Consider the following 15,250-nt stretch of genomic DNA (forward strand, 5'->3'; position numbering starts at 1 on the left):
GCAACCCCAGCACTGTCATTTCTGTTCTCAGAGACAACCAAAGAGTTAACGATTACTAGAATACATGGCATTAGTTTCATCCAGGGGGCAGAAGTTGGATAATGCAAATCAATGACTACTTAACACAAATGCTGGATAGCTGGATCAGTTCCTAGAAGCTTTGATTTGCTAGTCCCAACTTCTGCCTCCTGGGCCAACAAATGTATTTGGAACCCTGAAGGGACCTGAAACAAAAGTTTTCGATATTCACCTAAGAAAAGAGAAGGCTCCGGATCCCACAGAGCCTTCCCAGTCCTCTCTCCATCTATTTATGACCTGCTGTCCACCATCCAAAATGGACACCTTTTGTACTCCATGGAGCATCGGCAGTAAGGGCCCGCTCGTGAAAGTACTCAAAAATTTCCGAAGACTGCCCAAGGAGGGCTGAAGACATATTCTACCTGCAGGTCAAATAATTTCATTGAGGGGACAGCGCTGGAATGAGTACAAAGAGAGAGGACCAGGAAGGCTACATGGAATCCAGAGCTTTACCTTTTCTTAGGAAAGTCCTTTTTTTCTTGCTTCAGGGTTGGTTTAACAGTAATTTCAAGCATCATAATTCTCTTGCTTAAAGGGAAGGTCCAAGCAAAAAAAAAAATGAGATTCACTTACCTGGGGCTTCTACCAGCCCCATGCAGCCATTCTGTGCCCTCGTAGTCACTCACTGCTGCTCCAGTCCCCCGCTGGCAGCTTTCTGACCTCGGAGGTCAGGGCCAAATTGCGTACATTTTTACACATTCCCGCTAGTGCAGGAACATTAACACCTACATTTTTACGCGTTAGTGGTGAAACGCGTAAATTTTTGTTCCTGCACTAGCTGGAATGTGTAAAAATGTATGCAATGTGGCCCTGACCTCCGAGGTCAGAAAGCTGCCAGCGGGGGACTGGAGCAGCAGTGAGTGACTACGAGGGCACAGGATGGCTACATGGGGCTGGTAGAAGCCCCAGGTAAGTGAATCTCATTTTTTTTTTTTGCTTGAACCTTCCCTTTAATGTATTTGAATTCTTCTTTTGCACCAGTACCGGAGATGAAGAGTTGCCTGGCAATCTAGGATTTATGGACCAGGTTGCTGCCCTCTATTGGGTGCAAGAAAATATTGCTCATTTTGGAGGAGACCCCGAGTCTGTGACTATTTTCGGAGAGTCTGCTGGAGGAGTGAGCGTCTCAGCCTTGGTAAGTAGTGATGTAGGGAACATCCAATTTTTGGTGCGCAAACGCAAATTTACTGCAAATGTTTGAGAACTGGCCGTTCACGGTGGGCTGCATAGACTTAAATGGCAGGCTAACGGCCGCCGATTTTAGCGGTTAATAGAAAAGGCCCCTTACATGCTATAAACACCAAATTTGCAGGGTATGTGAAGGAGGACAGTAGGTACAAGAGAGAGAGCAATTTTTCAAAAAGACCTTATAGCTTTTGAGAAAATCAATTTTAAAGTTCTCATTCTGAGTATGGGAAATGTTTCAACAGCCACCGACTTTAGCAGTTAATAGCAAAGCCCCCTTATGTGCTAGAAACACTAAATTTGCAGGGTATGTTAAGGAGGGCAGTAGGAACAAGAGAAATAAATCAGGAGGTTCCCCATTGGTTTGTTAAGGAACCAAAATGGATCCCTGGAGGGAAATTTAAAGATGCTTTGCTCTCAGCTATACTTGTATAGTTGAGAGCGCTGTCCTATGAGGACGCTCCTCCGCCAACTCCCTCTGTCCTCCCCACCAGCCCACACCTATCCCACCCACTTATGCCGGATATTATGTGGATGTGTTCCTTTTCATGCAAGCGAGTGCAGCCGCACCTACACAGTAGGCCGGAACCGCTTGTCTACAAGTATCTAACTTTCTCTCCTAAGGATCTCACAGGTTTGCTTTAAAGAGGAACTGTAACCAAGGAGGAGGAGCTGATTCCCCCTTTCTCATGAGAAATCTTTTCTCGAATAGATCATAGAAATGTAATATTCTAATACAATTCATTAACTCATAAGTTTATTTTCGCTTCAGATTTGCTTTAACCTCTTATGAATTTTCATACCGTATATCTGTGCCTTCAGAGACTTCATCTTAGCTCCAAGGGCATAGATATATGTACCAAGTCATGATCGCTGCTACGCACGCTCCCGTGTGGTCCCGCATGTGTTCACGTTAGTAGACGCCCATTAGTAGACCGATTAGTGAATGGGAATGTCCCATTTACTGATTACAGTGCCTGTGATCAATGATCACCAGCATCAATAAGATACCAGAGGTCATTGACAACATGAAAGTAAAACCCACACACAAAGCATCTGTTCACTGTATACAGAGATACAAGTGGGGGGAAATCTGGTGGCCAAATAGTAAAATTACACCTACATACATAAAATAAATAAAATAACATAACCCATTAAACTATAACGGCTGAAAACTGAGAAATAACACATTTTCAAATTTTTTTCCCATAGTGTTCCTGTTAACATGCATATAGAATAAAATAATTCTTAGCAAAAAAGAACCACCTAAAGAAAGCCTAATTGGTGGTGAAAAAAACAAGATATAGATCATGTTGATGTGATAATTAGTTATAAAGTTATTTGTGAATGAATGGGAGGAGCATTGAAATGTGAAAATTGCTCTGGTTCATAAGGGGGACAATGCCTGTAGTGGTCAAAGGCATTTTATTGAAAATATCACCTTTTCTCCCAAAATTTCTCCTAACTGATTTTTTTTAACACCATATCAATAAATGCCCTTTAAGCCACTAGCAAGCAAGAAAATACTCAGCATACTTTTGACAGTACTATTTTGCCTACCCTTTGATACTTTTTCAATTGCAGAGTACTTAACAGTTATTTTAAACAGAAGATGAAAAATAATATCCTCGGAAAAAATGTAGGTAAGAAAGTGAATTGAATAAGAGCCACCGAATCACTCAAACATATAGCTTACACTCAAAATACTCTGAAAGGGCTGTATGTACATTATAGGGTAAGAGTTATGCTATAAACCAGTTGTGGTTGCTGTATTCCGGGATCACAAAGGTAAAAAGGCATGGCTCCGCCCACTGGCCAGGAGAGATGCCATTTGGGTCTATATACATATCTATGTGTATTGTACTTCACATTTCAGTGATATACATGTCTCCCCCTCCTCCCATGCCAGGTACTGTCTCCACTGTCCAAGGGGCTGTTCCACAGAGCCATCGCTGAAAGTGGGGTCATGTTGATGCCCGGTATAGCGGCCAACACACCTGAAGACCTCAATGTCTACCAAGCTGTACGTATGGTTGCATAATGGGGGGGGGGGGGGCTGAGAGGCACCAAGTGGTGTATAAAACTAATTTAAAATCAACAGAAATGAAGAAGAGGCTGCTTACCTTAAAAATGACAACTTCATATAACAAATGTATTATGCACTGACAATGCGTTTCATGGGTAGGAGTCCACTTCCTCGGGGCAATTGTTGTACCATAACACTCTGTTCAGCCGAGCAATGAGCATCTCTCTATGATTGCATGCTCTTTTGCTCGCCTGCTATTTTTTTTAATCCTTTCCCGTCCTTTACCGCAATCATCTACATCTCCCAGCACTTAATTTTTGTTTTCCGGTGTGCTGGGGGGATACATAGACGATCAGGGTTTGTTGTAGTGGTGGTGATCTGGAAGGTGTGAACCTCCTCACACTAGAGCAAGGAGGTGGCCTGGAATCAGTGGAAGGTTATAGAGCCAGTGTCAGCTAACGCACTGCAGCCCTGTCCCCTTTGCAGACGCACCAGCGTTGCGTGATGCTCTAGAGGATCAAAGTTTAAGACTCCACGAAAGCCTTGTATTTAGCAAGTAAGCATTGCTGTAATTGCCAGCAGCATAGTGATTCCTGGCCACACGCCTGTGCACTGTGCAAACGTTTATTCTGTTTAGTAAACACACAATTTTGTCATTTTTGGTTTACAAATGATACTGTCTGCGCAATGAGGATTACGTTCTGCTGCTGTTATGTATATAAAAGAATGTCAACATTTTCTATATTTAGGGCCAGGCCCGGATTTACTTCACAGGAGCCGGAAGGCACAGACTTCGCCCTCCATGAACCTACAATGTCTGGTGCAGCTGTCACTTCTCCGTTACTTCCTTTCCCCATCATAGATAGCTACAGGTGCAACTTAATATTAGGTAGCTAGAAGTACCCTCTATATTAGGTAGTTAGAGGTGCTTCTGACTGAAGGGAGATCTCATCAGTGGAATGCCAAGACCTGACTGATTAACACCTCATTTACACTTTGCTTGAGGCTCTGCACAGATGAAGCAGGAGGGAGGCACTTAGAGAGGGGAGTGAGACGCCTTTCCATTATCAGGCACCTATAGGCACGAGCCTACAGTGCCATATGGTAAATCCGGCCCTGTTTAGTGCTCATATCAGGGATCTGTTTCTCTGCTGTGTGAATGTGGCATGTTAGAAGAAAATGTCTCTGCTGACCCTTCACACAACTACAGCCTCATATTGATGCTATCGCCAATTCATATTTATACTTAATGAGAGCTATTTATTATTAACTAACAGCCGGTTCACACCGACTTCTGCCACGTGTCGTTTAGCCAATGCTAAATGCTTTTCTGCTACCGAGCAAACATTGGTGCCCATCATTCCATTGCCAGGACACATTTTGAGCCCCCTAGGGAACTACATGTAGCGTCCAGGATGAGACAACAGGTTCTAGCGCAGTGTTCACGTCAACAATGTGAAAAACCATAACTGTCATTTAAAAAGTACTGTACTTCCATTCACTTGAATGGACAGAGCTTGATTACTTTTGAATGATGAATGCCGCAACCACCGAGTTTAGACGCTCATGTGAACCAGCCCTAACCCTCCAAATGCACTGCCAGGCTGTAACGTGAGCTTCAAAAGTACCTATTTCAGAATTCATAAAACTACTAATGTACAGCTCCAGAGTAGTGTTGGGCGAACAGTGTTCGCCACTGTTCGGGTTCTGCAGAACATCACCCTGTTCGGGTGATGTTCGAGTTCGGCCGAACACCTGATGGTGTTCGGCCAAACCGTTCGGGTTCGCCCGAACTACTAAATGCCCGGCTGAACAGGGCCGAACAGGGCCCCTGTTCGGCCGAATACCGCCCCCCTATGGGGTCGCAGGCATAAGGGGGGAGCATGCCCCGATCGCGGGGGGGGGGGTGGTGGTCGGAAATTCCCCCCAACCCCTCCGCTAGCGCTCCCCCCCCTCTGCCCGCTTCCCCATAAAAAAGTTGGCGTAAAGTTAAATATTACCGGTGGTGGCTGCTGCAGTGGCTGGCTGGCAGTGGTGTGAATGAGGAGGAGGAGTCCGAGTATGACGCGTTGAGGCCAGGCAGCGAGCGGTTCAGCGGTAGTACCCTTGTGGTACTTCCGCCCTTTCTCTGACCTCACGTCCTCTACGTGATGACGCATACGAGGGTACGCGTCACGCGTACCATCGTATGCGTCATCACGTAGAGGACGTGAGGTCAGAGAAAGGGCGGAAGTACCACAAGGGTACTACCGCTGAACCGCCCGCTGCCTGGCCTCAATGCGTCATACTCGGACTCCTCCTCCTAGTCCTCACTCACACCACTGCCAGCCAGCCACTGCAGCAGCCACCACCGGTAATATTTAACTTTACGCCAACTTTTTTCTGGGGAAGCGGGCAGAGGGGGGAGCGCTAGCGGAGGGGGTGGGGGGAATTTCCACCCCCCCCCCCCCCGCGATCGGGGCATGCTCCCCCTTTATGCCTGCGACCCCATAGGGGGGCCGTATTGCGGCATGTTCGGGTCCCCATTGACTTGCATTGAGTTCGGGGTTCGGGCCGAACATGCCGAACATCTGGCCCATGTTCGGCCTGTTCGGCCCGAACCCGAACATCCAGGTGTTCGCCCATCACTACTCCAGAGCTGCAAGGATCAATGCGTGTCAGCTGCAGTAACCCTCCCACTCGCCCGTAAATCATTATAGGTCTGAACTCAGCCATCCCCACCAACACCACCACCCCCTATAACCACTACCTGAGTGAGCGCCGCTGTCAATCACTCGCACATGGTGAGGAGTGTACTGCGCAGACACAGTAGTTCTGCACCTGCGCAGTACACACCACGTTCAAGTGATTGACAGCGGCGCTCATGCAGGTGCAGTAGAGGATGACCTCGCGAGGTGTGCCTCTGCACCGGCGGGGACCCCGGGCCGGTGGCTCGGAGCAGAGCTGCTTCGAGGGACATGTTGGCTGCAAGGAGCTGGAGGAAGCCCCAGGTAAGTAAATGTCAATTTTTATATGCCTGGATATCCCCTTTAAAGAGAATCTGTATTCTAAAATTCTTACAATAAAAAGCATACCATTTTATTAATTATCTTCTTCTGGACCCCTCTTTGCTATTTCTGCCACTCCCTGCTGCAATCCTGGCTTGTAATTGCCAGTTTTAGGCATTGTTTACAAACAAAAAACATGGCTGCTAACCAGCATGTGATAGGCTGAGAGAAGCTCAGTCTGTGACTCGTACAGAGCCTGAAGGGGGCGAGGAGAGGGTGTGTATAACTTCTAACTATCACAGCAGAGCAGCACATTTCTGCCTGAGCCGACAAAGCTGACAAAGGAACGAAGATTAGATTATATAACAGAGATAATATAGCCACTGTGCAACTAGGAAAGGCTGCAGTAAGACAGACCACATTAGAACAGGTCTAGGAACTCATAGGATAGAAGAAATAAGGCTGAAAATTTTGTTACAGAGTTTCTTTAAAGAGAAACCGTAACCAAGAATTGAACTTCATCCCAATCAGTAGCTGATACCCCATTTTACATGAGAAATCTATTTTTTTTTCCACAAACGGATCATCAGGGGGCTCTGTATGGCTGATGTTGTGGTGAAACTCCTCCTACAGGAAACTGTGAAGATCATGGTCCAGGCAGTTTCCTGTCTGTGGACCTCGTTGCATTGTGGTAAATAGTTGTTTACAGCTGTTTCCAACTGCCAAAAAAGCAAGCAGCAGCTACTTTCAGTGATATCACCTGCCAGCAGTAAAAATGTCACCATGTGATAAATGTCAGAATGTAAATCAGGGAGAGGAAAGTTTTTACAATGGGCGGCAAACACTGACTAAATCATTTATACATAATTATTGTAAAAATTAAGCACTTTTTTATTACATTATTTTCACTGGAGTTCCTTTTAAGAACTTTAATGACTTAACGATAGGCGCAGTTATCGGAAAGGTAAAACCCATTGTCAGTTAATTAATTATGGAACTTTTATTAAGATTATTTTTTAGACACACTGGGCCCAATCCAATTCACATTTTCTCCAAAGGTGATACTTTGATATCTTATAGTACTGTAGATATAGTGCTTGATTCACAAAGCGGTGCTAACTGTTAGCACACCTGTGAAAACCCCCTAAGCACGTCTAAACAAGCTTTTCGCGCATAAAACTTTACTTGCGCAAAACTTTATGCGCGTAAAACCTTACGCGCACACTGCACAGAGCGCAGGGCGCACCGCGCGAAGTGCCCATTAAAGCCTATGGGACATTGCGCGCGTAAAACTTTGCACGATCTAGTGCGCGATCTGATTGAGAAATCCGGTGCTAACCTACTTAGCACCCTGGTTAGCACGTCTAAAGACTTTAGACGTGCTAAGTAGGTTAGCACCGCTTTGTGAATCAAGCCCAAAGAATACCTTGCATGCCAGATAAAAGCCAACGGCTGTTATATATTTATATATCATATATACAAACTTTTTGTGTTTAAAATTCAAACAGCAGGTCTGCTTTTTTATGTGTAAAATGCCTGATTTCTGTTTCAATGCAAGGCAATGAGAACAGAAAATTCACATAAAAATGTGCATTTTGCGTGAAGATCAGGGTTGCCAAGCGTCCGTCAAAAGACGGACTGTCCGTACAAAAGCTCTCAAAATGGAGCTGTCCGTACTGCCCGTATTTCCTGGGCAGTCGTCCGTCTAAAACTGCATAAATTACTCTAATCTGTTCTGCGCATGCGCGCGCTCTTTTTCCCCCCTCCCTCAGTCTCCCCTCGGCCGCCCTCTCCTCCCCGGGTGTCCCCTGCTGGCTGCTCCAATCAGCTCACCTCTTCTTGGCGCTGGTGCCACTCTCTGCCCAATAAGAGATGCAGCCGGGAGGGAGCTGGCCCAGCCCAGTGAGCCCACAGCAGCCAGCGAGTCGAGTCAGTGTCACGAGGAGAGAGGAGTGTGCGTCACACGGGCGGCAGCCAGCCAGGTCGGATGAGGTCGCAGCACAGCCACGGCACACAGACAGCACACTCACTCAGGGGACACACACACAGCACAGCCGCCGAGCCACCACGCAGCAGGGCAGGACTCAGGAGGAGCCGATCAGCTGCAGCAGCAGGACCGACCGAGCAGCAGTGCGAGGCTGCGAGCTGCCACAGAAGGAGATCAGCAGCCTGACTCGAGTTGAGTAGTCTGAGCTCTGAGAGCCTTGGCAGAGTGAGTCTCCTACAGCAGAGAGAGCAGAGCAGACTGGAGCCCGCCCCACCCCCACACAGCCCAGCAGCCGCCATCTGCCAGCCAGGTCCAGCCACTGCAGCCAGGAGGAGCGACCAGACCACTAACAGCCGAGTCGACCCAGGCCAGGAGCCAGCACACTAACTGTGAGTCTCTGAGGGAGAGAGGCACCCCTGGGGGCTGGGGCTGGCCTGGGAGTGGGAGCCTGGGAGTCTATGGGACTGGTTGGGGCTTGGGGCGGGGACAGGGTAAGCATGGCATGCTGGTCCGCCACCATTATACTGAGGTGAGGGACAGTGAGAGAATGGGCAACCTGGGGCTTTCTGTGTCACTGAGCTGCTTGCATCCTATTCAGTCACACACAGTGCTCCCCCTTCTATAAACAACACAGGCACACTGCTGGAACTTAAAGTGGACCTGACCTTTTGCACAGGACAGAAGGAAAACAGAGAGAAATGCTCACTGTATGTATTTAGAGAGTTTAGCCTGTCTAATCCCCCCTCCCTCATCTGTGACTAATCACCAGATGTAATTTCATCTCTCCCCTGTGTCACCTGACTGCCAGAGTCCAACTCCACAGCCCTGGCTATATAAATACTAAAAATAATGATGATGCCCAGAGCTTAGCGCTACCCACAACTCTACTTAAAACTGCGCTTTTGACTCCGCCCCCAACTCCGCCCCCAACTCCGCCCCCGTCCGTCCAAAATTTTGGGTGTCCTGCTTTTTTGGGCCTTTTGTCCGTAAAAAAATAGAAATTAGGTTGGCAACCCTGGTGAAGATTGGTGTGCAGTTTTGAAGTTAATTATAAGTATATTCATGTAAATTGGCTTCATCGATATTCACAGAAAAATCACAAGGTGAATTTTTGCATACAAAGGCATATAAAAATCACAAAAATGCCCATGAATGTTTATATAAAAAAGAAATTGCAAAAAACGCAAGTGTAGTAGAATCGTGCATGTGGAAAATGGCGTGTTTTTTCAGAACGGACAAGTGTGAGCTGTCACCTAGTTAGGAGCACATGTCACTGCATCTCAGATCATCCTAACTTGCTGTACATTTGGAGGGGTGGTGCTGTGGCAAAAAAAAAATGGGCGTAATCATGTCATGGGAAAGTGGGCTTGGTCATAAGTGGGGTAAAATGTACACGATGAACATAGCAGTAGTGTAACAAATATATTAAATAGGCAGTATTTCACATATATAATCCCCTCACCTGGCTTCTGTCTTGTCTTCGGCTGGCTTGTGTGCTATACTTGGCTGTTGGTTATGCTGGGCTTGCTGGTGGTGATGCTGGGCTGCTTGGCTGGTGGTGATGCTGGGCTGGCCTGGCTGGTGGTGATGCTGAGCCAGCCTGGCTTTGCTGGGTGCTGGGCCTGGGGCTTTGCTGGGTGATTTCTTGGAGGCTTTGCTGGGCTGGGCAAACTGCTGGGGGCTTTGCTGGGCTGGGGGCATTTTGGGCGCTTTGCTGGGCTGGGGGTTTTGCTTTGCTGGAAGCTTTGCTTTGCTGGGGCCCAGGGGCTTTGCTAGGGCACAGGGCTTTGCTGGGCTGGGGCTTTGTTTTGCTGAAGACTTTGCTGAGGCCCGGGTGCTTTGCTGGGCTGGGGGCTTTGCTATGCTGGGGGCTTTGTTATGCTGGGTTGGGGGCTTTGCTTTGCTGGGGACTTTGCTATGCTGGGCTTTGGTGTTCGTTATGCTGGAGGCTTTGTTATGCTGGGCTGGGGTGTTCGTTATGCTGGGGGCTTTGTTATGCTGGGCTGGGCACTGTGTTATGCTGGGCTGGGGGGCTTTGCTATGCTGGGCGCTTTGTTATGTTGGGCTGGGGGGCGATTCTGAACTCGGCGCTTTGCTGAGTGGGAGCCGGGAGGGCTGGTTGCAACGCTACAGACCTCAAATTGCGGCAACTGGGGAAGGCAGAGCAGGACGCACATACAGAAATTGATGTCACTAGCACATTTTAAGTGCATCCTGCTCTGCCTTCTCCAGTCGCCGCGATCTGAGGTCTGATCACGGCAGGAGCGGGAAGCTCCCAAACTGCGGGGGGGGAGAGAGGTGGGGCACCTAACTGCATTGTATCCGGGGGAACCATGGCAACAGGTTCAGGGGCGGTGCCCCACATAAAACACCCTAGCGACGCGCCTGGTGACAGAAGTTTTCTTTCAGCAGAATTTTACAGCTCAGAATATATTGCAAGTCTTTCCTGTTATAAGAGATGAAATATGTAAACGAAATGTTCTCTGTTTTGGAAGCTGGTGTCGGAGCTGTCTGGCTGTCAACCGACCTCAGTGGTGGAATGCCTCAGGCTGAAATCGCAGGAGGACATCTTGACTATTGCTTTAAAAATGGTATGTTCCATCCATGAGACTTCCATCCAGAGATGCCATATTGTAGGGCTGTTTCTAGGATGAGTAATCTGGGGGAGATTGGCCCAGGGCACCAGGACCACAGAAACTAGGTCCACAGGAGCCACTTCTTTGCGTGAGAATGCCACATTGTCATTGTTTACAGTGACAGACTGGTGGATGGAAATGGCCAAAAAAAATTAAATCATTGAAAAAAGTGTTAAAAAGTAGAGGCAGTAGTTACCCTACCTCTCCTGTAGAGTGTAATAGCCAAAAGTGACTTAACATAAAAACAAATATGTATTGCACAAAAAGACTGAGGTGCTCTCCTTTTGCCATACAGTATTACTGATCTGTTGAAGTGGAGAACACCTGCGATACGCGTTGTCTATTCCTGTTCATTTTGTGCAATAAAAATGAGATGATTGAGCTGGTGCATTTCAGTCACGCTGCAAGCCGCAAGCTTTTCCATCTCACACTTTAGTCACTTCTGACACAATCTGTAGAAAGAAATAGCGGATACAATGAGCTCATTTTCTCAACATCATGCACTTAGGGACCAATGATAAAGCTGACAAAATGTCATCTATATGCCATAATAACTTCCGGATGACAATTAAAACTCTACGACACCCCCTCTTATCCTGATCCGTACATCAGACCCAAAAGAGAGACACCGGAAGAGGAAAAAAAAAAAAACATAACAAGAATTTGGCTCATCAATAGGATGCATATCTGCAAAAAAGGGGCCCATTTTGGCAGCTCTGGAATACTAACACAAAAATAAAGACTGTTTCAGTGTTATTTTGTGTTTCTCTTCTCAGCAATTCTTACCATTGCCTGTCACTGTGGATGGAGTCTTCTTAACCAAGCCAGCAGAAGAGGTCCTGGCCAGCGGTGAGAGCCACGAGGTCCCCTTTCTTCTGGGTGTCTGTAACCATGAGTTTGGCTGGATGCTACCACAGGTGATGGGAATTGTGCTGTGAATACTCCATGGTACCAGAGCCTTCCTTGCTTCAAGATAGAAGCAGTAGAGTGTTGTACCGTGTAATCCATCAGTAAAAATAAGCTTATATACGCTGGACATTGAAAAGGAGATACATTTTTCTGCAATAAAAGTAATTGAGTGCCTTAATAAGTCTTATCTTTTGGTCATAAATTAGAGTGAGACCTTCTCGATGTTGTAATTAAGGCATCCAATGAATGCAGAACAGTTGTAATAGAATACAACTCTCAGCAGGGGTAAAGCAGGGCCGGGACAAGGTCCAAGACCAGCAGAGGCTGAGCTGCCCAATAGCGCCCCCCCCTTACAGTCCAAGTCCCTCCGGCCAGCATTGGTGATCACCACAAAGCTGGCCACACAACCAGGAACCACTCATTCAGGAATCAGGATGAGGATCTAAGTACTTGCAGTAGTACTACTAACTGTAAATTGAAAATATTACCACGGGTGTCAGTCCCCACTACACAGCCAGCAGCCAGAAGACGCCTGTGAGGGACATTCATGAGAAGAAGGCAGGCGGTCTCAGGCAAACACACAACAACAGCCAGCCAGCGTCAACAGAAGGGGGTGGAGCAGGAGTCACGGGGGAGCCACCAGGAAGCGTCAGGCACAGTAAGCATAGGCTTACGTGAGATGCAGTCGCAGGATCAATTTCTTCCTATTAGCTGTGTGCCCGCACTGCCCGGCGCCCGCCCCGCTATTTGCCTCTGTTAGTTTGGTGTTGCGAGCGGCAGTGGCGCAGATTGCTTTGTACTCTCTCCGAGAGAGAGTGTACAGTGTTTGCCATGGTGACGAATGTCGTCGGCGCCGCCCCCCGCCCAGCCGCTGCTGGTATTTTTGTAACTAATCATGCATTAGTTACAAGAATACGCGGCTGGGTGGGGGGCGGCGCCGACGACATTCGTCACCATGGCAACCACTGTACACTCTCTCTCGGAGAGAGTACAAGGCAATCTGCGCCACTGCCGCTCGCAACACCAAACTAACAGAGGCAAATAGCGGGGCGGGCGCCGGGCAGTGCGGGCACACAGCTAATAGGAAGAAATTGATCCTGCGCCCCTCAATGACCTCACTGTAGCCTTGCCAGCCTATGTGTCGGCCCGGCCCTGGGGTAAAGTGTTCACAAGGAAACAAAAAATGGAGGCATATATATAAACTCTATAATCATTTGCTATAAGTAAAGTCCTCTCAAACCTGCTATACAGTGATCTGCAAACTTGGCTCTCCAGCTGTTAAGGAACTACAAGTCCCACGATGCATTGCAGGAGTCTGACAGTCACAGCCATGGTTTATAAAGGCAAATGCATTGTGGGACTTGTAGTTCCTTAAGGCTGGTTTCACAGTGGGACGTTAAAGTCCCACGTTACAGCAGCCAGTAACGCAGCCTAACTCACAGCACTGTAAAATCAATTGTGCTTTTCACAGTGCACACGTTGCGTTACATTGTAATGCAGCACGTTTAAACAAAGTGCTGCATGCTGTAGTTATACTGGGCTAAGCCACGTTAGACTGTTTGCACATGCTCAGTAATGTTGGAGGAGGAGGTCTCCACTCCTCCTCAGCAGCCAGCCACATGGCTAATTAATATTCACTGCACTGCAGAGACTCATGGTAGGACTTTAGTGTTGTCCGGATCATGAATGAATAGTTCATTTGATCCAGATCTTTTTTGTGAGTCGAATCATCCGGATCATCACAATGAAAGATTCGGTTCACAGTGGATGTCTGTCTGGAAGAAACAGGAACATACAGAATGTACAGTGCAGGGAAAGTCCTGTCCTGCTAGTCATTTCACCCAGTCTCCTTCCCTAGTAAAATGATTCAAATGATTCGGTTCAAAGATCCGGATCTTTTCAATGATCCGATTCAAATGATCCGAATCCTTAAAAAGATCCAGACTTCCTATCACTAACCTGGAGCAGTTGCTTTGAGAGCTGCGTAACGCAGCTCAATCTGACCTCCAACTTCAACACCACCATACGTTGCGTTAGGGGCACGTTATGCGACCATAACATCCCCTAAAATGCAACGTCTTGGTGTGTAAGTAGCCTTACAGCTGGAAAGCCAAATTTGCAGATCACTGTGCTATAGTGTAATGAATAGCGGAGATGCCGCCGCGCGGGCTAGCGGCGGGGCGGCTGTCTCCGCTTTTAGACCGGCGGTTTCCGCACAGCAGCATGTGTCTGGTTTGCCTGGGCCTTCTAGTGCACACAGATGGAGAGCTACGCGCGCGCGCTAGAAATCAGGACCTTTATGCCAGCAGGAGAGGTATCAGCTGATCAGGACGATCAGCTGATCCCAGCGGAACTCCTGATTGGCTGAGTGGCTGGGGGCGGCGCTGCGGAGCGCTGTAGTATATATAGATCTTGCTTGTCAGTTGCTGGTTGTCTGCCGTTGCGAATACTTACGTGTGAGCACTCAGACCTCAGTCACACCCTACAGTGTGTTAGAACCAGGTGGACCTGGGAATTCACACTTAGCCAGATTCCGCTCTTGTTATTTACTGTGTTATACTTTAGACCAGTTCCAGGGTGTTGAGACCAAGGACCTCACACCTAAGCTTAGGATTACTGTGTCATTGCTGTGTTATACTTTAGACAGACCAGTTCCAGGGTGTTGAGACTAAGGACCTCACACCCAAGCATAGGATACTGTGTTATTCGTCAGACTAGTTCCCGGGTGTCGAGACCAAGGACCTCACACCTCAGACTAGGATTGTGCTTGATATCGGTTATGACTTTTTGCTCTGTCGACCTCTCTCTTGCTTTCTGATTCGGTACCTCTGCCTATCTGTCTACCAGTTGTCAACCTTGCCTGTACCCGGTTACCGAATCAGCCTTCTGTCTTTGTACCTTATCTGCTCGTGTGTTGCCGACCTGGCCTGCCCTACCCTTCTGGCTGTCACTCATCCCTCGAGTGTTCAGTCTGTCTGTACTACCCGTGACACTATTCCACCAAGTGTCAGTTAGCTGCAAGGACCTCCTGCTCCTAAAAGAGTCCTTCCTGCGGTGCAGCCAGTGACCTCTATCCCATAGGAGTCCCCTGGCTGCAGTACAGTCTGATTCTCAGTTTACCAGGGAATCACTGGCTGCAAGATTATCTCTATCCCCTTCTCTTAAAGAGATAGTCCCTGCACAGCCGAGGGCCACCTGCTCCTCAGGTGGTCACTGGCCGTAGTTATCTGTGTCTCCCGCCCAACGGGAGATAGCCTACAGTTAAACCAAACACTTACACTTTATTAGGTGTCCAGAGGTTAGTCATACTTGTATTATTGGTGATTCTGCAGATCATCCCTAATCAGGTATACATCTGTATTGTTGATGATTCTGCAGATCATCAATAATCAGATTCTCTCTGTGTGCTGACACCAATCGTTACATATAGTAAGTAAGATTC

General features: G+C 47.7%; 1 protein-coding gene across 1 annotated transcript in view; it reads left to right on the forward strand.

Moving 5' to 3' along the window:
• Positions 1-15,250, forward strand: part of LOC137538591 (fatty acyl-CoA hydrolase precursor, medium chain-like) — a 65,993-nt gene that overhangs the window by 21,206 nt on the left and 29,537 nt on the right. Inside the window, exons 5-8 of the mRNA XM_068260859.1 lie at positions 1,060-1,213; positions 3,173-3,286; positions 10,759-10,854; positions 11,676-11,816. Of these exons, the coding sequence (XP_068116960.1) occupies positions 1,060-1,213; positions 3,173-3,286; positions 10,759-10,854; positions 11,676-11,816 (505 nt within the window). The remainder of the gene's footprint in view (positions 1-1,059; positions 1,214-3,172; positions 3,287-10,758; positions 10,855-11,675; positions 11,817-15,250) is intronic.

Source organism: Hyperolius riggenbachi, chromosome 11 (genome assembly GCF_040937935.1).
Source record: "Hyperolius riggenbachi isolate aHypRig1 chromosome 11, aHypRig1.pri, whole genome shotgun sequence".
In the NCBI taxonomy this organism is placed as follows: domain Eukaryota; kingdom Metazoa; phylum Chordata; class Amphibia; order Anura; family Hyperoliidae; genus Hyperolius; species Hyperolius riggenbachi.